Source organism: Eulemur rufifrons, chromosome 28 (genome assembly GCF_041146395.1).
Source record: "Eulemur rufifrons isolate Redbay chromosome 28, OSU_ERuf_1, whole genome shotgun sequence".
NCBI classification, from domain to species: Eukaryota; Metazoa; Chordata; class Mammalia; order Primates; family Lemuridae; genus Eulemur; species Eulemur rufifrons.
In genome coordinates, this window is record NC_091010.1 from 52,266,850 (window position 1) to 52,290,417 (window position 23,568).

Below are 23,568 nucleotides of genomic sequence, written 5' to 3' on the forward strand. Positions count from 1 at the left end.
CATGTCTAGAAATATCTCTAGCTTAATAGCAAGAAGAAATATGTCCCCTGAGAAGATTATCTTGTTTTCTTAGAATAAACCAATCCAGTGCCCACTTTATTTTATATTTACAGAATCCTTTACCATTGGCACGAAACAAGTGATGTCCTAGTTAATTTAGCAACTTAAATTTGCCATATGTTCCCTGGTTCCAAAACAGAATAACAAGATTTAACCATATATAAGTACAACTAAATGAGCTTGTGCTTGTGTATGTGCAAACTGAGATATTTATAGACACTGATGAGGACACAAAGAGGAATGAATTTGGGGTTATTTCAGCACTACAACATGTAATAAAATGTGCAATAAAATACACAAATGAATACTGATTTCATTTTATTCGAGCAAAAGGAAACTGCTCAGTAATGAGGCAAACAAGTTATCTGGTCTGAGTGGCACAGAGGGACAGACATGTGTTTTGGTGTACAGTGGCTCCATCACTTTCTAATTACGTGACTTTATGAGCCTACATAGGTTATTCTTTTTGTTTTACAGATGAGAAAACAGGGTCTTAGATTACATATGTTCCAGATCTCAGTATTACAGTGACCAAATACATGTCTATTTGGTCTATAGATTTGGACTATAGATTCATAATAAAAGGAAGTTTTTCCCCTTCTTTCCTCTTCACTCTAGAGAAGCCCTTAGATGGTAACTATTGGTGATGGGATATGCATTTTGTAAAGCCATGACCGTGTGCTAGGCATTGTGCTACATGCTTTAAATGTATCACATTTAATCAAACCCTGAAGGCAAACACCAAAAATTGTATAGGTTAAGGAACTAAGGCTCCAAGAAACAAAGTCACTTGTTCAAGATAACAGTAAATGGCAGAAGTTGGATTGGAAACCCTATTTGTGTCACTCGAAAATTACTCTTTTTTTCACCAAACAAAACATCCTCCATTATATTTTACTCTCAATCCCGTAACAGGCTGAGCCCCAAGTACCAGCCTTTTGTTTTCCATCTGGACATGAAATGGCTTGTAGAAATTGTGAGGGCCAAAGGTGAAAAGATAAAGGGAGCCAACAGTGAAAACCACAGCAGGACTTCGCCCACATGTGGTCCAATGGTGTGGACATTAAAAACCCAAACACCACTGGACCAAGCAGCAAGACCGGTGGTTACAGCTACCTGGAGGGACATTCTGCACCCATTTCACTTCTTACTCCATTCAACTTTTCTAAGTCCTAGCCAAGAACTAAAACAAAAATTGTACAACCATTCACTTCTACACAATGAATCTGATAATAATGTTGGCATTTCCTCAAAACAGCATTTCTATAGGGCACGATCATAACCAATGCTAGGATTTCTCCATCATGGAGAAGTGGGTGAACCTGAGAACACTGCTACATACACAGGGTGATAAGCTGACTGTGAAAGCAACCATAACCATTTATAAAGTTAGGCATTTAAGAAAGTAAAAAAAAAATGATGTTTGGAGATTGGCTCGTTAACCTTGACTGACAAGGGATGGGTTTTTAGTAGACCCTACTCAATTCACGTTGTGACCGCGTGTCTGCACAATGTGCTGTGCTGTAGGGTTAGTGAAGTGCCCAGGGAGCATCATTTATGGAGGCTCTCACTCTCAGGCCAGCCCTGCACTTGTGATTCCTCTGCACTTCATCCCAGCCCTGAGGCTAACACAGATTCTGTGCTGACTGAGCATAACATGTCCATGACAGGCTTAAAATTGGCATTGGGCACCTAGGGTACACAGTGGCTATTTAACTCTATTGGCTCCCAGGCATTGGCATTAGGGCTTGTCCTTAACAAAACTACCAGTGTGGCCCCTTTCCAGGGTCACTTCTTGTTCTTTTTGCATGAAATGACCTCCTTCGCTTTATTAATTTGGCCAAGTTCTACTTTCCCCTCTCTCAGCTTTCCTTTGCAGAATCTACTGGCATTTGGATTGTAAAGGAGGAAGGCAGTTAATACAAATGAATCTCTACTTTGTGGGACTCACAGGCAGCAGGTGAGCAGGAAGCTAGAGTTTTAACCCTTATGGGGGAGATATTTGGCGATGCCTGATAATCAAGTCTAAGATGTAACCAGTTGGCTGCATGAAATTTCCTTTATGAGCTAGCAGAAACACCTCCAATTGCCAAAAGAGACTAATTATCTTTGTATGCTTTCTTATAACAAGCATTACACTATGAGAATGTTAACTGCAGCACTGTTTACAGTGGCAGAAAAAGAAAAAAACAAAATAACCCAAATGTCCATGAAAGAGAATAACTAAATATTCTATAATATGGAATGCTATAGAATTAAAGAAATGAGATGAAAAGTAGCCCTATATATTCTGACTTTAAAAGATGTTTTAGATGCATTTTTGAATGAAAAAGGCAAATAGAAGAACAATATACTTAGTAGGAAATCATATATATATATATATATATATATGCCCTTTCAAATTAATTTTATATATTTTCTCTTCACACAATTATTCACTGTCAAATGCAAAGCAAAGTGTTTGGCATCATGCTTACCAAAACAGATCAGAGCTGTGTGGAAAAGGGGGCCAGAACTGATCTAAATTGGATTATTAAACATATAAAATATATGTATATATTTCATTTGTAATTAAATATTTTTAGGTGAAAAGCTAAATGTTTAATGGCAGCATTACAATGGCTACAACATTAAATATTAAATCTGCGCTTATGAAATACCACTGAATCAACAGCTCCCTCCCTCACTCTGCAGATCATGGGACTTACCTGCCTCCATAATGGAATGAGCCAATTCCTTATAATGTATCTCTTTCTATAGAAATATATTAATACATCCTATTGGTTCTGCTTCACTGCAGAGCCCAGACTAATGTATCACCTGAACCACTGTATGCTCAATTTCCCCCAATAGCTCAAAAATGTCTTTTTACAGATTATTTGTTTGAATCAGAACTTACATAAGCTCTATATGCTACTTTTAAGTTTATAAATATCAATTACATTTGTGGCAAAGTCATGCAATTTTTTTCCTTTTATTTCTTAAATAATATTGAATAAGCCCCATGACACAGAATGCTAAACACCAAATTTTAGAATCCTATTCCAGGTTTATAAAGATCAGAATGCATGCTTTAAATGTGTCAAGAGAGAAAGTGAAACACATTCTTATTATATGAGTATCCTCCTGAAAAGTCAACGAGCTCCTTTTCTGAGTCCAGGCTCCACACGTATAAAACAGGACGTGCACATGTGAAATATCTATTTGGCCTTCCTCACCAGGGATGCAGTGAGGGTAAAAGCTGACCTCACATGATTAAACAGTTTAGAAATAAAAATATCCAAAAAATAAAGAACTGTGTATATTAATATCATTATCATCATCTTCAACTAAGGAACATATCTCATTTCTTTATTTCCAACTGGTATCTTATCCTCAAATGAAACTTGCATAATTAGCGCAAAGTTGTGCTGCATTATTAAAATCAAAAAAAGCAATTATATAGTGCTGTAAGGAAATAAGCCTGGCCTTTGATCAGAAGCAATTCTGTCAGTATAACACATGCTCAAGAGCAGCAAAGGCTGGCCTCTCAGGTCCCTACCTCAGACACTCACCCAGTACTATTGAGGTAACTCTGCCCCAAGCTGCAATCCTTTGACAGAGAGGATGGATTGAACCAAAATGCCGGCAGACACTGGCCATTGCTGTGCCGCTCATAACCATAGTCACTGTTGGGGAAAGAGCGGAGAAAAACCTTTCAGTAGGCGGCAAAATTACAGAAAACAATTCCATGTTAGTCCACAGCCAACTTCTACTCTATCAATTAGCCAAAACACAAACATTCCCTGGATCAATGCCTTCTCAACAACAGAACTTTGTTTTCATAGAGTATCTATCAAATGTTCATGAGAATATCCTACGGAATCAATAATGCCATTTAAACTCCTTTAACCTGAGACAGTAGATTATGTTCTCATTAGAAGGCTACACAGTGCTGACGGGGTTGGGCCCAGGGAAAGCTGTGATGAGAAAACAACAGGCAATGGTGGGAGCTCGGCTCCCAGTGACAGCTCCAAAGCAGAGTTTAGCACAGCCACGAGTGGCACAGTACTCATTACTGGTGATGTCTTTGGGATGCTCTTCCAAGACATCTGGATCTACCAAGTAGAGCTGAGCCAGGTCCCTCTGTGCACAAGCCATATGCTTCAAAGTCACAGCCAAAAAGGAAATGTCCTTCAGGAGTGTCTCGAGCATTCCCCTAAGGAAAAGTTTTGTCCTAGGCAGTTAGCGCTGCCAGTGGGGACTAACTGTTTTAAATCTTCTGTCTACTTTGGAAATTTCTCAGCCTCCTTTCATTCGTGCCTCCAGGGATCTCTGAGTTGGCTTCTGGCAGATGAACCTGGGCACAGAGAATGACGACAAATTGCACCTCCACATGCACAGACAAATCGCAGGCAGCAATGAAGCATTAGTATGAATTGGCCCATCTGTGTAATGGAGGTGAGATGCTGGCACATGAGCTCTGGAAGGGAGAAACAGGCTCAGCTCAGGGGCCTCCCACCAGGCAGCTGGTACTTGGAATTCTGCACAGACTAGCTGGATTTGGTGATGGTTCAACACAGCACGGGTAGGAAGACTTCACAGTTGCTGCCTACAGGACACCCAGTGTTCACTTTAGGGAATTCCTTTACAAATGTTGGAGAATGACAGGCAAGGTCATCTGGGGGACTGTCCAGAGGAGAGCCAAGCCAACCTGGAACATTCGGTGACAATTACCTTTCATTACACTACAGCCAGGTGGAATCACCGAAACTGTAGCTACTGGTAGAAACCTAACGAGGTCACGATGAGCCTTCCACAGTAGTTTCAGAAATCAGGAAGCTACAAAATATCCCATTTGACCAGAAAATCTCACAATGGCCTCGTTCACGATTCATTTCCCACTTCTCAGGATGCATTTCAGTAGGTGGGAGGAGTAGCAGATTCCAATCACAAATGAATGCAGGCTTGGGCCAAGACTGAGGGCGAGAAGGATGGGGGAGGGAGAAGCCTAATTGTTTTCCTTATTCTTTGTTTCCTTCACTCTGGATTAGTTTACAATTGAAAAATAACCACCATGATCGCAAGGATAACAAAACGCTGGCTTTTTTTTGGATCTTCACTTTTGTAGAAAGATTCAAAAAGAAGCAAATGTTTCCAGGAGAAATCGGGAAATTGGGACATCTCACCTTACTTTTTCGCTTTGGTTTTCTATCAAAGAATAAATTTGCTCTCTGAGAGAGAATGCCTGTTTCATAAGGCCAAAGCTAAACCACCAATGTAAAATGCTAACTTCCTTTGCAAATCCTCCCTGAAAGAGAGGCAGCAGCAGTCAGGCTTCAGAAAGAGGGATGAGACTAATGACCTTGGTGAACGTATTTCAGGGTGTCAGTCCCGAAGGGTAGAACAGAGATAAAATACTTTTGTCATTGTAATAGAGTAATGTTGCACTGACTGAAACAGAAGTCACACTTTGGGAGGCCCCTCCCAAAGAACTCTCAGGGAGCTCCAATGTAACTGAGGCGCTGTTGGCCTCTGGCTGAACCCAGAGGGATACAGCTCGGGCTCTTAGCTTGGCTTGCCCAGGGACAAAGGGGAAACAGCCGTGGGTTATCGCTCTGACTGCTGGGAGCCAATTTTGCCAGGTCTTCCCACTTCTGTTTATGCAGAGAACATCTCCAGGGATCTACCATGATAAAAGGCTCCCTTTTGCTAAGACATGTGATGTGTATGTGCACAGTATCTCAGCCCAATCACTGATATCCTGATGATCAGGTACGTCACCTATGATTACTCCATAGCTAGAAATAAATTATTAAAGAATGACTTTCATTCTTAAGTAAGTGAAGTTTTAATTCTTTAACATGTACATACAGGCCGGGCGCGGTGGCTCACGCCTGTAATCCTAGCTCTCTGGGAGGCCGAGGTGGGCGGATCGTTTGAGCTCAGGAGTTCGAGACCAGCCTGAGCAAGAGCGAGACCCCACCTCTACTAAAAAAAAAAATAGAAAGAAATTATATGGACAGCTAAAAATATATATAGAAAAAATTAGCCGGGCATGGTGGTGCATGCCTGTAGTCCCAGCTACTCGGGAGGCTGAGGCAGTAGGATCGCTTAAGCCCAGGAGTTTGAGGTTGCTGTGAGCTAGGCTGACGCCACGGCACTCACTCTAGCCTGGGCAACAGAGCGAGACTCTGTCTCAAAAAAAAAAAAAAAAAAAACATGTACATACATATTTAGCAATTGCTTCCTCTAAACTAAAAACATATACATAAATCAAAAGGAAAGGAAAAAAGGAAGAGGGGAAAAGGCAATAGGAAGTGAGGTGGAAATTACCAAGGGAGTTGCCACCGACTCATCCACAATCATTTGACAACCTCACCTGAACACTGAACACAGGGAACAAGTCAAGGGCATCACTGTCCCCACAGCTAGCTTTCGGCTTAGCAAATGTTCCAGGAAGAACGCTCCTACGGCACTCTGAGTTTAGTTTAATGCTGGTAAAGCAACAAGTTTCTTTATCACTGGGTTCTCAGAGTTACAGATTTGCAATGTCATTGCATCCATCCTAGCACAGAGTCGAGGAACGTCTTCCACAGATTGAATAAGCTGTGGTCAGCTAACCACTGACTGCAAACTTTCAGGGGCAGAAAATCTACTGCCTTCAAAGGCCGTTGTTCCATTATCAGGAACTCTAGATTCTACTAGAGAGTTTTCATCTAGAGCACAAACATATTTGCAACCTGAAAAGTCCGCTTATTGTTTTCAGTGTTGCTGTTTGAAGCAGCACGCGGTGGACCTGGTCTTTTTGTCCCAAGAATCCATCAATTATGTGAAGACAATTACCAGTCATTTTCTGAATCCTTTTTAAGTCTAATGAACACTTGATTGTCCCATATACACAGGCACATAGCTAGTAAATGACCATGGCCTCAAGAGATAATTTTTTAAAAATATGAGGCTTGCTGCTTAGCCCAACGTATGTTACTATTATTTCAAATCTAAGCTTTCATTAAGGGCCACGTGGATGTGATATGCTGAATGATTCTACAGCATAACTGTGATGCTCACCAGTCAAAATCAGCCTCTGTGCAGACACAGGGTTCAGATTCCATTGCTCCTGCGTATTTTCCTTGCATACACTTCCGCTCTGATTTTCGCTTCTTATATATCCTTTTTGCTCCCATGATGCACGCTTCCCCCTGTGAGGAGACGAGGATGACACACACGTGGGCACATAGCTTGGACTTTCCCTGTTTCACATTAGGGCAGTTTAGGGAGATGTTCACAAACTTTAGTGTAATATGGACTTTGGTGGCCCCCTTTGTGCTAACAGCATTTTCTTTTTGATGCTAGAGCCCTACTTTGTTATAGAATATGACTATAGAGGCAATCCTAAGAATCATTGAGGAATGTGTCAAATAACATGCTTAAGTTCTTATGTATTTAGCAAGCCTTTATATGGCAAGATGTTAGGTGCAGTGCTATGAAGGGTACACAGATGAGTAAGACTCAGCCCATAACTAGTATATTGCTGACAAATCTGTAATAATTAAGTTCAATTCTCTTATAATAAAAGATTTATACAGTTGGTCATTTATGAGCATATGAAAGAAGAGTATTGCTAAGAAACATGAAGATTCATTTTGCCCCAATTTATTATGCCTCTGCCCACACAACTTTATAGTACTGATTTTATGTTCATCTACCAGCCGAGTAAGAGAACTAAACTCAGTGTTTTTCCACAAAATAAATAAAAGCTTTAAATATCACAATGCCTAAGCATCCCAAAGGGGAAAATATCAGCAATGGAAGTGAGCAATAATTTTATTGTTGAGCCTATGAACACAGTGGGTGTTTCTAGGTAATGCAGCGCCCACTATCAAACACAGCTTCTTTTGTGTTCCAGAAAGACCAGCACAGAATTTTGTTTAACCTACTTCATACTGTCTTTCTTGAGCAAACTCACTTTAACTGGCTTCATTACACATCTACACGCAAATATATTACTTAGTCTAGATTTGGAGTATGTGATTTTTCATTTTGCCTGAATATTAGAATGGCAACTTCCATCATATCCTTTGAGAAGCCCATAGAATGACATCTATCTTGAAAAATCAAAGAAAAGATGCTTCCAGCCAAGCATCTTGAAATGAGCTGAAGAACTGAGAAGGCAGGACAAGTTTCCTGTTGATAATTTTGCATTCTCATACTCTGTGTACCTTGGAAGGAGGCAAGATGCACTATATAATCCTACAGAATCAAGGCAATGGGGAGGAAGGATTTTCCTGGCACTGCTCACCCAGCATAATTTTGTTATTTTATGTCTCTGTTTGCATTGCTAGATAAAATTGAAGATCTTTTCCTCACCCCCGCCCCCACCACACAACCATATGACATGCTCCGATAAATTACGTTTGGATCTCAGTGCTGAGTTGGTATTTCATTTTGAGTTGTAAGTCAAAGCTAAGCACATTTGAATTTTATCTCATTATATTGTAGCACAATAAAAACAGAAATGGCTTCACAACAAGCTATAAATGTTGAGTTTGTTCACTGCTGTGAAACACAAAACATATAAGAAAGCACTAGACAGACATTTTGGCCTAGAGAACCCCAGTTTCTATACCTGAGCAACGAGCTTTCCCCCACCGTCTCCCATGCCTCCTGCCCAGGGATCAGTCTCAGTCCTCTTCCTCCTACCTGGCTGTGCAGCTGCCAGGGTCTGTAGTCCTCCTCGGCACACCGTCTGTCAAAAATGGACTTGTAGTCCACTTTGACCAGCTGCCATTCAGAGCGGTGGCTGAAGTGTCCAAACACTCTACCGAGTTCATGATGATAAAAATAATCACAATGATAACAATGTCAACATTCATAACAACAGTTAGCATTTGTGGAGTGTTTACCTTGAGCTGGGCACATGCTAAGCACATTACATGGATCATACCATTTAATCCTCAAAACATATTTACAAGGAGGGTACCATCACTGCTTCCACTTCACAGAGGGATAACTTGAGGCTCAAAGAGTTTTGTCAACATGCAAAAACCAAAATCAAGTCACTAAGGACCAGTAGAACCAGAATCCAGAATGCTTGACTCAAGAGCCCACTTGTATACATTGTACCACAAGAAGAGTTGAAAAAATATGCTTGAGAAAACAATCACAAATGCTGTATTCTACATGGTTATAATATTAGACTTCTGGGCTCTCTTGCTAATGTACATGGTTCCCATGGTTTCCATGCTATTTTACCCTCCCACCAGTTCTGAGGGAAGGTGGGAAGCAGAGCTAAGTAGTTACAAGGGTTTCCTACATCGTACATTCTATTCTCCTTACTCAGAGAGACTCAGGGATTTAATGAGGTGGTTGATTCAACACTCGTAGGAGTGAATAAAAGCCACAAAGTGGCCTTTTGGGTCAGATTTTTAAAATCTGTGTTTTGCAAATATAAAAATTGAATAAAGACAAATTATGGAATAAATTGCTAATTTAGCTATGTTTGCCATGGGCAAAAGTATACCTATCAGGCATATTAAATTTTTGTTGTTTTTTACCAACGGAAAAAAATGGTGGTGGTAGGGGGTAGAATTAGAAAATGTACCAAGTATTCACTTTGATTTTGAAATTTTCATTGATGATAGAATCAACTACTTTAAAACCTTCCTTTTCTGTTTTCCATGTCCAATTTTTTAAAGGAAGGAAGTATCAGAGTTTCATATTTGAAATTCAAAGTCCATGTTTTGAAAGCCTCAGGCAGCTGAGTCATTAATCAAGTCTTTCACAAATTAATGATCATCACTTTCCAGACTAAAATGAGTGTAAATGCAATTTCACGAGAACAGATTGTTCTCATGGTTTTCCTAATGTGTCTCACAATTGGGTTAGGTAAAGAGCCAGAGAAAAATACAATCCTTTGAGGCATTTTGATAAAGCTCTGTGTTCTGACTTAAAGTGAGATCATTCTTATATGCCTAAGATTTTCTGCCTATCCAGTTTGTTTAATATTAAAGTCTTAAATGTATAACTTTATTTTCTATTGAAATAATCACTTCTAATTTCCATAAGTCCATTTGATACAGAAAGAGAAAAGCTTTGCCCTTTTTCTGCCACCCTTCTTCAGTCTGGGTCTCTTAAAAACCGTCAAAGGACCAAGAACATGGTTGCCTGCAATTTTCCTTTCTCTTTGCCGGGTGCTCTTTCCATGAGACACACTGACTTTGCTAAAAACCTCAAACCTAATAGCGGCAAATCACCCAGGCTTAGCTGTAAACCATCTCTCTGGATTTGTTCCCTTATATTAAGACTGGAACACATGATGGTTTTCCACTTACGTCATGATCAGAGTCTCTTCTCCAGGCTCCCCCAGAACCCCGTCCACAAAAAGTGGAATAGACGTGAAACTGTATTTGCTCCAAGATCTGCCTTCATCAAAACTCAACCTAATGACAGAAAAAAATGAGTCACTGGACCTCAAAAGACAAAAATAATCCTTTCAAAGGAAAGATACTATCCACAGGCGAGAATACATTTTAAAAGTAGCCAGGGCACTGTCCAAGTGAGCCTTTCATACCCCCATAATATTCTGAAATAAAAAAAAAAAAAGTGTTCTTAATCACATCAGAAGATAGAAACACAGTTCACTAAGACATTGGGACCCACATGTTTTAAAACATCAATAAGGGGATGAGAGGGGCATAACAAAGGAATTACAATAAGTCTTTGATAGAATTTTTAGAAATTTTGATATTTTATTAGCTCTTAGACCTCAGTGTGACCCTCTCCAAAACCTCACTGCTATCTAGTAATGAGCCTTACAGGTGATCCTGAAAAGCTATAACCTTGCAAGACTTACTCAGTGAGATTTCAACCAACCCATCTCTAAGTGGCCAAATCCCAAGCCTGCCCTTCTTATTCTGTAACAAATCCTGGTTGGCCTCATGGAATGGATCGGTGAAGAGGGACAGGCTCTTCAGAGCAAGAGAAGTCTGCAGTTCTGAGGGTCACCGCAATGGTGGAAATGTTTGCCTCCTCCCCAAATTCCAAATGTTGAAAAATCTAATCATCAAAGTGATGATATTAGGAGGCAGAGCCTTTGGGAGATGTTTAGATGATAAGGGTGGAGCCCTCATGAAAGACATTAGTGCCCTTATAAAAGAGGCCTCAGAGAACTGCCTTTTCTCTTCTACCATGTGAAGATACAGCAAGAAGGCACCATCTATGAACCACAAAGCCAGGTCCTCACCAGACACCAAATAAGCCAGGACCTTAATCTTAGACTTCTCAGCCACCAGAACTGGGAGAAATAAATGTCTGTTGCTTATCAGCTACCCAGGTTACGGTATTTTGTTACAGCAGAATGAATGGACTAAGACAGTCACACAGGATCTTTTCTTTGGCCCTGTCTCTGCCTGAGCTAAGCCTTTGTTTCTCTTTTGCAGTTTTCCCTTCAGCCATCAAAGTTACTAACAGTGGATGGAGAACAAGGCTTTGACTTTGGATAAGCTCACATACGGAGAGTCACTTTCAAGCACACACATGAAGGAGCCTATTGGAAACCCCTCTAGAAGTGAAGCTTTGTACATCTATCTGTCGAAGACACCCAGGCAGAGTTGGGTGCAGAATGTCACCTCAAAAAAGGAAACTAAGGAAGCAGGATCAGGAGAGATGAGATAGGAGCAAAATTATCATGAACTTCTAAACTCTCTGCAGAATGCAGGTAATAAATGCAAATACTAAACTGCAGGAGATGTTATTTGAAAAGGTGTCTGTGAGAAATTAAGCTACTCAGAGACCATACCTTGTAGCAAACATTATTCTACCTGTGATTGTATTGAGAGAGTAAGGTACTGGTGGGGGTGAGGGTATTGTCACATTTGAAAACCATAATGCAATTCCTCTCTAAAGGGACAAAACCTCCCCCCTCTCTTTCTCTCTCTCCCCCCGCCCTGACCCTTTCCTACCGCCACCCCTCTAGTAGACAGTTACATTTTATTACAAACATAGTCACAGTTTGATAGCCTGACCCCTACAGTGATCTTAGCAGTGCAGAACCATCATGTGCACACGTCTCGCAGGCAGCAGGTGCCCTTACCAAAGATGTCGAATTGGGAGAGATGTGTGTTTCATTGCAACCAGGACTCCACCTTGATCCAGGTATAAAACACTGTGCTCTTCTTCAAAGATCTGGATGAGGAAGACATATATATGGACACACATCCATATGCACACATAGCCAGGGTTCAGAGAACCAGTCTTCACGTGAGGACAAAAATCCCTCCCATGATAGAAATAGGTTTCCTTAGATCTTTGCAAAAATATAGTTATAGAACAATGCTTCCTAACATGGGCTACCTGTACCATTGGTGTTATGTAAAATGGTTTTAGGTGTGCCCAAAAGAAATTTTAAAAATGAATAGTTACAGATTCATGTTCATGTTCCCTCATTTTTATGATAATTTCTATTGATTCTCATTTACGATGATGTCAGAATTTTGGGAAACTGTCATGTATTATACATATCTAGATGGAAGGAACCTTAGAGATAGTTTACTCCAACATTCTCATTTTTATAGACGAGAATACTAAGGTTTAGAGAGATGTGTTGACTTGCCTAAGGCCATGCATATAGTAATTCATGGAGCTGGGACTGGCTGCATTACAGAGCCCTCTCCAGATCTTATTGTTTCAAAGTTTCCAAGTGGTATCAAAGGAAGCTATTCTTGTTTAATTCATAGATTCTCTACCATGTCATAGGTAGTTCTAATCAAAATGGAATTATCATCTTTGGGTACATGTGTCATTGGATCTTTCTCCAATTGTGGAAAAACCAATTTGAAGTCAAATGGAAATACACTGGAAATAGTTTCTAACTTCTCTCTATATAAGATGCATGCTGTTTTCTCACTCAGGTTGCTGGTATAGCCTTGTGTGGAGTTACACTACAGACATAATCCTTTTTCCCCTCTGTTTACTTCTCATATCCAAGATGCACCCTATGACTATAGAATTAGAGACTTCTTTGCCTTGTTTGGAGTGTTGGAAGGAATAAAATGGGATCCTGTTGCTCTATTCTCCTAAGAATAGGTCAAATTTCTACATACCTCCAAGATCAATTGCTCTGGAGTTTCTTAAGCAAAATTTTCCCTTTCCTTGTTCCTCTCAAAATATGAAAATCCCACTGAGGATCTACAAAGGGTCCAAAGCTAAGAAATGACAATTGGACCATAATGTGGACATCTCTGTTTAAAATTTAAAGCAGAATGCTCTAGTTGCTAAGTGTGATTACCTGTGCATTAGATTTCAATTTACAGTGCTAGTTATTGTATGATAATTAAACTTCAGTGGGTTATTAAAACATATTTATCGAAGTGTAACAACCATGCATTAGGCACATATCTTGTTATGATTGCTAAACCTCATTAAATGCCTGTTTTATAAGCCATGGGTATCTAATTTTCATTCAGAAGAAAGGCAGGAAGCATTTAAGCTAAATGTATTGGTTTAAAGTGATTCCATTTCTACTTTCTCTAACATATGCATCCTGACGGTTATTACTCTGTCTTTTGCACATGAGATTTAAACATCTCAGAACACCACCTGGGTAATGGGATTTCTATATCACTGCGTTTCTCTCTATTCTGACTTCAAGGCAACAGGAATTTATTGCAACTCAGCATTGAGTATGCAATCTATCCTTAAGGCTCCATGTTCCCTATATATGATAAACCCTCAGGAATTTTGGTTTTCTTTTAAGGGGAAAATTTAGTCAGACTTAATTTAGTTTCATTGTCACTTATAAACAGTGACAATCTTATATACAGGCCCTAAACAAAGAACATCTTTATTAAATGATCAAAAAATAAATTTTTAACATAAAATATTTCTTAAACTTAAAGACTTAAGGCTTTCATAAAAAAAGGAAAATACACATATTAGCAGGCTTTAGGGTTTATGCTCAGTATTGCTGAATAGGTTTCCAGAACTGAACCAAATTGGACAATTTTTATGCCATCTAGACTTCAGGGCAACTTGACGCAGGGTATTTTCTTACCTGCCTCCAAGTGTTCCCTGCATCTGAAGAGACAAACATGCTGATGTCACTGTCTGACAATTCAGAACCTATGTTACCTAGAAAGAGAACATCACCATTAGTGAAAAGAACTTTCTGCAAAAGCTAACAATGGACTACATTGCCTGGGGAGAATTTTGACTGCAAACATTCTGTCCGAGCAGGGGTTTTCTGCATGCTTGCTTCAGGGCCAATGGCTTAGGTACCTTTCAAAAATATTTTTAGCTTGCCCATTATGTTACAAGCACAGATATATATCTTCTTAAAATAAATACCATTTTCAACAGTAAGCAAAGCAGGCAAGCCTCCTACCTGATGCCACTATGATGCTGGGAGCTGTGTCTTTGCTGGCAATGATGCCGGATGTGTAGGGGTTCTCAGAGACCTTCAGGTGAAGATGTAGGGAACAATAGGGCTGAGAAGAGAAAAAAATGAGGGCCATAAAATCATATACTCTAAGTGGCCATTTAAAATCTAGATTCAGAGCACCCATCCACCCATCCATCCAACCAACCATCCCATCAACCATCCATCCATGCACATTTCCATCTACCCATTGTGCCAAAACATACACCCATCCACCATCTTTCATTCCACAAACATCAGTGTCCCTTAACTGTGAGACCACTGCCAAGCTGAAGGAGAGAGCATCTTTGTTTTAGGTATAATCTACTGACTTAATCCCATTTGTTCATTTAACAAACATGGTAGTACTTTATCTATAAAACCCTAGGTGAAGCTCATGAAAGGGTTTATATTAACTAAAATTTAATCTCTGTCATTACAGCATTTACAATTTAAACAGAGGACATGAAATCTTTCTATTGATTGCCATAAAAAGAGAATATTTTAACGGTCATAAAAAAATGAAGAGACAAAATAGTATGAGATTTTAGCAGGTGAAGAGTTTATATCCAACTTTGGATCAGGGATGCCTCTAAGGAGAAAAGGATGCCTGAGGCAAAGATGGGTAGGCTGCAAAGAACAGGTGAGACAATGAAAAGCTTAAGGAACTTTTCAGGCCAGAGTCATCTCAATGACAAAGAAAATTGAGCAGAACAGCAGAGCAGGACAGTAAGTAGTCAGATAAGACTGAAGAGGAGAAATGGAAGATAAAGCCCAGAAAGAAGGATGAGTCAAGCTGGGAGGACTTTGAAAAAGTCAATTAGCATCTCTTAGTTACCCTCTATTTGAGAGCTTGGTCTCCGTTTTATAGAAAAAGCCATATGACATGTGAAACCGTCTTAGAAGCCACCAAACAAATGACATAGTGTCTCTACCAGGATATTATCAGAATCAGTATTATTCAATATAAAAGTTGTACTTGTAGACAAAATGCACTAGTAATAAAAATGTAAATGAAAATTTAAGGGACTTGTTTATCCGTGAAAACAACCTTGATCAAATTCTTTGATCAAGATGTCAACAGTTTCCAAGAAAAAAAGGATAATAAATCTTATACAGATTTCATTTAAAACAGTTCTTGTACTGGTTGTCAAAAAATACAAGTTTGTGTTTGAACCCACATTTCTTTTCCTCTCTGAGGAAGATTACTTTCTAATCTTATCGACTTGAGATTTTGGAATCACCAGTGTATCTCTGTTATTACTTTTATTCTGCTCTGTAAGTCTCAGCCAGCAGATATTCAGACAGCTACAGATACAATGATTAAATTTATATAGGATGGAGTGAATGACAAAGTAAAAATGAAATTCAGGAGTAAAAGCAGCCAAAATGCTAGTGAAATAAAATAGCAGATCACAATAGGGACTTTTCTTCACTGCCAACCCAGAGAGTAAAAGTCTCAAGGAGTCATAATAATAATAAATTATTGGTTTTACATAAAAATTTCATGTAAGGTTTTTTAAAAAAAAGTTTTCACTTTATAATATTCGATAAGAGTAAAAATGACAGCCTCTATAAGAAGAAACATCAGACCCAGACACTTGGCTTTTTCTTTCTGTCTGAGGGGAAGGCTAGAACAGATACCATTAAATGTTGCAGATACCCCAGGACAGCATTGTACAACGCTCAGGTGACGCTAACACAGGATACCATGGGAGTGTCAAATCATTTCTCCATGCTGGCAACTGCAGCCTATCCAGCCTCCCCTTCTCTGATCTACAATTACTTTATTTTACCATGCACAGTGCTGTATTATCTATTTTGAGTATGTCCAATCTTATCTCCCTAAGAGATATACTCTACAAATAAAGAGAACCCATCAAGTACTACTTTGCATCTTCTGTGGAACCTATCATAAAATGTAAAAAAAAAAAAAAAGATATTCAATAAAAGCTTTCAATATCAAGTAATGCTTTTTTGTTAGGACATGAAAGACATCACTTTACTATTTTACTCAGAGCAATGCCAGTAGTATGGGAGCTTTATTATAAACCACATAATCTGAGTAATGTTGTGAGCATCTCCATGGCATGCCAAGAAGTACAGTACTGCTTAGGGTGTATCCTCAGACACGGGGGCTTAACGGAGGGCCTCTTGCACCAACTAACAGAGCAGGACATCCCTGGCCACGGGAGCACCCAACTTGCAATCTTGAGCCAGCTGCTTGCCACGGTACAGACTGTGATGTTAAATTGCCACCTGACTCAAGGATTATTCAGTGATGGGCACTTCTCGTGACAAAGGAAAGAGGGCATTTTCAACTGGCTGTCTCAGCACTGCTCTGTTGCTATGGCGTTCAGAGGGCTGAGATACATGAATCTGAGAAGCAAAGATACCAGTTCACAAAGTAGTAGCAACATCAGAAATGAAGTTTTGGTGTACTTGTTCCTCCACTTGCACATTTGTAGTACTGGATTGCCCCCAGCTGGTACAAGGAGAATATTCTGTGGCTTTTCTTTTTTTCTTTCTTTTTTCTCCCAGGAAGTTATACATGGTCTCCACAAATGTTTTAAAGAGAAACACATAAAGTGTCTCATCTTCACTTTGTTAGGACTTTTGTACCTGACCCAGTTCTGGACATTTGTCAAAGTTAAGTCACAATTAATATATTTTATATTAATAGATTTATTTTACTATGATGACTGTCAAGCCACTTGAAGCTCCTGAAGTACACAAGACAAAGATCTCCAATTCTTATGCACATTTTGCCCAGGAAAGGAGCATTTTGTAGTCCTCTCCCTTCCTTCTTGTCTTCCTGCCTTCTTTTCTTTCATGAGCAAACATGTGCTGAGTACCTACCACATGCCATGCTACTTAATAGTCACAGCTCTTTCTGTACCCTTCCACGGTTGCCTCCAACGCAACAGAGTTAACACACCTGTCCCAAGGGCAGTTCTCCATTTCCCGTCCCTTTCCACATTAAGAAAATACAGGAGTGTACACCAAAACCAACAATGATCTAGCAGCTGCCTTACGGAGGACGGGGGAGCAGCTCACATGTTTGGAAGCTGCTTTTTGAGTCCTTACACATAGGCCATGGCGTATCATCAACTGGCAAATTCCATGAGCGACTAGATCCTTAGTCTTAATCTTTTCAGAGTCAAGTACAAAGTTTGAGAATCTAATGCAAAGGACCAAAAAAAAAGTGCATGGAAACAAGTGCACAGAATTTTTCACTTAATTTCAGGGAGTTCACAAACCCCTAAAGCCCATCAGTGGACCTGTAGGTCCCAATTATGTTTTTTTTCCTTATTCTTTTATATTTTATTTTAACCAACAAAATCCTTTGCCCATTGCAAGTGTTTCATAATGTCTGCTGGATTTAATTGACCCATTATTTTCTTTTCACTTCACATAATTATCATTTATTCTTCCTAACTGAAACATTGTACCGTTTGGCCAACATCTCCTTATCCCCCTACTCTGCAGGCTCTGCAGAATGGTAACTAGCGTTCTGCTCTCTGCTTCTATGAGGTCCGTTATTTTAGATTCCACATGTAAGTGAGAACAAGCAGTATTTGCCTTTCTGCGTCTGGTTCTCCGGGTGATCCCTTATTTATCTACTGTGTTTCTAGCACTGTGGATGGCCAATGAGGAATTACCAAATGATAGAAGACATTTTCCCAGCATGAAATAAATCAACTTTAAAATCTGTTAGATTATTTGAGGATCTATCAGCTTCAACTTCTATTTCTTTCTCCCCAACTCTGTTATCAATAGCCTTTAGATCTTATCTTCATGGCATCTTTATCTCCATGGATCCTAATCTGACTAGTGTACCGAAAAGACAGATCAGAGCTTTCATAATAACCAGGCAGTAAATGTCCCCAGCACCCTCCCAATATACACACATTTGTGCAGTTTCTGACTTGGAACTACAGCTGGAAATCCATTGATCTTTAGGAAAGAGTCAATGGCACAGAAGAGGGAGGCCCCCGGATCAAGTGGCTAGTGGGGTATGTATGGGATATCAGCCCCACTGCAATCCATCAAAACACAGAGCCACAGACGATGCAAGGGAGGCGAAAAACAGAGCCAAGAATCTCCTGGGGTAGCTGCCTGCTCAGCTCCAGTAGAAAACTGCCAAATGAATCCATAAAGAAGTCAGGGCCCCTTTCCATGAAGCACTGTGCTTTCCCTAAGGGCCCAGGGATTTGTCACAGGCTCAGCTCAGCTCACATCTTGCCTCTCGGGAGCCCAATCCTGAGGCTTTGGAGGCAGGCGGACCATGGCCTGCAATACCCTATCTAATTGTACAATGCAGTCTTCAGGGGAAAGAAATCTCAGCTGGGCCCTCCAGGCAATCAGTCTAAAAGTCCTAAAAATACAGCCCCAAATTACCCTGGATGTCTTATTTCTATAGAATACATTTTACCAGGAACATTCTATTTGGGGCTGCAATTCTGAACTTATTCCACATTTGTAACAGCCCTGCTGGAAAATCTCTTTTCTAATCACTAGGCTGTGCTTTTGGTGACACTGTCACTTTCCAAGTACTACAATCTAAAATCACTTTTTATCTCCTCTTTGCCACTAGCTCCCAAGCCTGAAGAAGGTTTTTAACAGTCTGAGTCTCCTGTAGCTTAAAGATTTCTTTCCTATTTTGTGCCTTTGGCAGATTTTTGTAAAGTGATTTTGGTCTCTCCTGCCCACTCCCTTTGTCATTTTCCCCTCCTCACTCTGCAGCCTGTTTTATGAAGCTCAGGATAAAACTACATTAAGCAACAGGGTTAATAAGGAAGGAAGGCTGGAAGACTGCTGTGTTCCATATGTCTGTATCCCAATAATTCATCCTTCCTCAATCTTAATGAGCCTCCTGCTTTTGTTAACTTTGGGGCCAACTTGAGCCCCTGAGTTTCAGAGGGTGGACATGATGACATATGCTCCAGTGTGACTCTCAGAGGGAATGAATGGCTTCCACTGAAGTCCAGATGTGAAACTCCAACAATAGCTTTCAATGGAGTCCATACTCTAAATGCACACAACACTTATGATAACAATATGTATGTTGAGCACCTGCCACATGGCAGGAATAATTATAATACTTGGAGGTGATTCTTTGGAATGACTAAAAAGATAGCCATGGTGCCTCTGCTCACGGAGCTCACATTTCAGCAGGGGAAGATGGACAAGAAAGTCAACAAATGCATGTGCTGATTTCAGAGCGTGATAAGGGTCATGAAGAAAAATGAACTGGGACAAATACAATGTTAGAGGATGTGGAAGAAAGCTCTCTGAGATTCAGGTGATCAAGCAAGGATGTGAATGCCAAGAAAAAGCCAGACAAGGACAAGGGCATTTTAAGAGAAATAATGGCAAATGCAAAGACCCTAAGACATAAACAAACATGGTGAGTTGCTGGTATGGAAAGAAACTCCCTCTCCCATCAGGGCTTACATAGAAGAAAGGAAGGAAGGAAAAAGAGGCTGGAGACCAGGCAGGAGAAGTAGACAGGGGCCTTGCATGATAGGTAATTTAATTTATTCCACATGAATTAGAAAGCCATTGGAAGGTTTAAATAAAGGAGTGACATGAGCTGATTTTTAAAAAGTTTAAGTTGATACCATTTACATACATTTTAGAAAACAGAAATCCAATATATGGCAAAAGAAAGCAGATCAGTGATTTTCTAGGACTGAGAGTGTGGGTTATAACTGCAAAGAGGCACAAAGAAAATTGTGGGGGGTGATGGAAATATTCCATCTTGATTATGATAGTGGTTACACAGGTATATGCATTTGTCAAAATTCATTGAACTGTACTCGTATAAGGAATATGTATGTAGGTTTTACCTCACTAAGGCTGATTTTAAAAAAGGACACATTGGCTGCTGTCCAGATAATGAATTGCCAGGTAGAAATGGGAGGAGCAGATAGAAGCCTGTCACTGCTGGTCAGGTGAGAAATGATGGTGGTTTGGATTAGGATCCTCCCAGTGGAGAAGAGGAACCAAGTTGATACTGCATTTATATTTTGGAAACACAACAATAAGACTTCCTGATGCTGGGTTGAGGGTGGAACAGGGAATACCTTGCTAAGTGCTTTGTTTAAGAGGCATTTTAATGGTCCATTTATGATGCCAGAGTGCCCAGGCTGGTCTATTTAGGTGACAGTTAAATTCTCTCTCATAGGCATTTAATCTCCAAAGTGCAGAGAGGGAATGGAGGCCCACATTAAGGTATTGGCATATCCCAGGCATCTGTGGCTAAACATCACGATGCTCCAACTTAGAATAGCTAAACTAGGAAGGTGGTCCTGTTTTTTAAAATGTTACTGAACTGTGCCTTGCATAGAGTAGGTATTTAATAAATAGCTGATACATTTACTTACTCTGGCACTGGCTTTGTGCACTCACTATAACAACTGGCTCTTTCCCTCCTGTAAGTTTCCAGTAATAAGGATGGAAGCTGCGTGGGAGGCTGAATTTTAGACTGCTTCCCTGATGCACAGTGACAACTGTGATATCCTGTGCAACTAATAAGGTCAAGCTATGGCTGCTGGCATCTTCGCAAGTAGGAGGGTGACCCGCCTCCAGCTGTGTGAGATGAACCTGCAAAGCGACTGTCCAGACTTCCTGGGATGGAAGGAAGCAAGCCGAGTGTGGACAACATCAAGGTATAATTGTATGAAGAGTGCAAACAACTCTATATGTGCAGTTTACACAGACACACACACACCCCCCTCAAGCCCTTCTTACTAAAACTAAGTGGTCTTCCCTCTAGGTTTACTTCCTGGTCTCTCCCTTTTCTAAATGTAAACACAACTTCTGAATTGTTTCAGAGAAATTGATAATAGTAATTTAATAATTGTTTTGCACTTTGCAATTAATTTCTTCTTTCCCTCCTTGTGCATTCTCTTAGTGTCTATGGTTGTGTCAAAGATGAGGCAGGCATCAGAGCTACTAAGAGAAGTATAAAGGTGTGACCCTAAAATCTTTCATTTACTAATCTACTCAAGTAGACAAGTAGAATCCTTGAAGGCAAGGTCCGTCTTTGATCCTCCTATGGATGTCATCCTACATAAAATACATAAATAAATGCATGCTAACCTAATTACTTATTGCTTAAATGTAAGACAACTAAAAGAAATCATACTTCAAAGTAGGGGTCAGCAAATCGTTTTTATTTTAAAGGGACAGATAATAAATATTTTAGGCTTTGTTCACCATAAAGTTTCTGTCTTGATGACTCAATTCTGCCAGTGAAGAGGGAAAACAGTCATAGACATACATAAATGAATAAGCATGACTGTGTTCCAATAAAAACTTATTTAGAAAAACAAGTGGTGGGCCATATTATGCCCACAGGCCATAGTTTGCCAACTCCAGCTTTACAGAATAAGACATAATGAATGCAACATACCATAAAGGATACCAATAAGGGTTTAAATCACTTGTTCTTACTCTTTTTTGAGTCATAGACTCCTGTGAAAATGTGATTAAACATCTCTACAGGAAAATACTCCTACACAATTTTGCATTCAGTTCATCAATTCTATAGCTGAATTTATGTATTATTAGTTCTGTAACAGGTTATTCATGAGAATGTAACGCTGTTTGGGACAAATTCAAACCAGAGACGGAAACTACCTTATTCTCCCTAAAACTACCATTGAGGTCCTCATTAGAACTTGGGCTGGAACCAAGGATCCTGGAAGGGCACAAGACATGTCCCCATGTTCTCCTGTCTCCTTGGCACATCACAGTGCCGTGGCTCTTCTACACGCTCTGTCTTCACACCCTTCCCTGCCCACTTTCATTCATGAACTGAGCAAAACTCCCAGAAAACTATTGCATCCTGTGTTTAACATCCATTTCCAGCCCTCCACTGTGTGGGGCGTTCTGCTCCCACATGAAGACTCACCAGCAAGCAGTGCACGGGGTCCCCCCTTAGATCCGTGTCTGGTGCCTGCAGCAAACGCCAGTCTCTGCCTTTGTTATACGTGATGAAAGTCTTCACTTGGTTGTCAATCTTCTTGTTAGCCAAGAACATTCCCTTTATCCCTGCTACCTGGGAAAAATTGACATGGCTGAAAAATACATCAATTTGAGAAGGGATGTATTTGTTCACTTAAAAAAAAAAAAAAGGAAAGAAGAAAAGCAGGCTGTCAAATTCGGCCAAGTGCACTTATCTTGGAGGAAAGAGTGAGAATGGTGGGAGGGGAGGTGATGCTTACATATAACGATTCCCAGGGCTGTTGGACTGAAAGCAAGAGATTGGTGCCCCTTGTTATATGGGGGTCACAACATAAATTTGATAGGGGCTTCATATTACCCCTAATGCATGTTGGCAGAAGTCTGCAGTTGCCAAGAGATAAACTCTGATGCTTTCTGTTCTGTTGCTTGATAAATAAATAGGGGCTAGTCTTATTGTGTGCTAGCACAGCACCCAGAGTCTCAAACACTTTATCTCATTTAATCCTTGTAACAGTCCTCTTCAGTATCACTTACTCTATTTAACAGATGAGAAAAACTCAGGCTCATCCAGATAAAGTGACTTGCTCGAGGTCCCACTGCCGAAGGACACATATGAAGGGTTAGACCTGGGATGTTAACCCAGAACTCTATGGCTTCACAGCTCATACTCGCAATGACTACCTGTTACTAAGCTATCTGCAGGTTTGGGAAATTAAAAGAGGCCAGTTAAAGCACCTGATCCAATTACTATGTTTTTGTTGTTGTTGTTGTTGTTAACAAAGTATCTCTCTTCAAAATACATTGGATTTAAGAGAAGAGCTTTTAAATGGAAAGAGACAGTGGTTTCCCTAAATCATCAAATGATCCCTACTCCATTCTCTTAACACTCTTGTTCTCATGATAAACAGTTCTTGCTAATTATTTGGCTCTGAAAATACAATTACCTCCTCTCTTCCATATGTTAGGAAAGAAGTAACAATGGGTAAGTTGTCAAAATTGTGCAAAAACAAATCATTAATTGCGCGTTATATTTTTCAGGTGCTTTAGTTTACCAAACACATTCATGCATACTTCACCCTGCTTGAAATTATCGCAATCCAGAAAAACTGAAGGGCAGTGTGAAAAAGGTCTGAAATGTG

The 23,568-nt window shown here is 40.0% G+C and overlaps 1 protein-coding gene across 4 annotated transcripts in view; it reads right to left on the reverse strand.

Moving 5' to 3' along the window:
- SORCS1 (sortilin related VPS10 domain containing receptor 1) overlaps window positions 1–23,568 on the reverse strand; it is a 467,434-nt gene that overhangs the window by 70,539 nt on the left and 373,327 nt on the right. For all 4 annotated transcript variants that reach the window (XM_069461103.1, XM_069461105.1, XM_069461104.1 and 1 more), the window contains exons 10-17: window positions 22,377–22,523; window positions 14,423–14,525; window positions 14,093–14,169; window positions 12,134–12,225; window positions 10,374–10,481; window positions 8,743–8,860; window positions 7,111–7,241; window positions 3,615–3,728 (exon numbers count right to left, since the gene is read on the reverse strand). In XM_069461103.1, coding sequence (XP_069317204.1) covers window positions 3,615–3,728; window positions 7,111–7,241; window positions 8,743–8,860; window positions 10,374–10,481; window positions 12,134–12,225; window positions 14,093–14,169; window positions 14,423–14,525; window positions 22,377–22,523 — 890 coding nt within the window. The remainder of the gene's footprint in view (window positions 1–3,614; window positions 3,729–7,110; window positions 7,242–8,742; window positions 8,861–10,373; window positions 10,482–12,133; window positions 12,226–14,092; window positions 14,170–14,422; window positions 14,526–22,376; window positions 22,524–23,568) is intronic.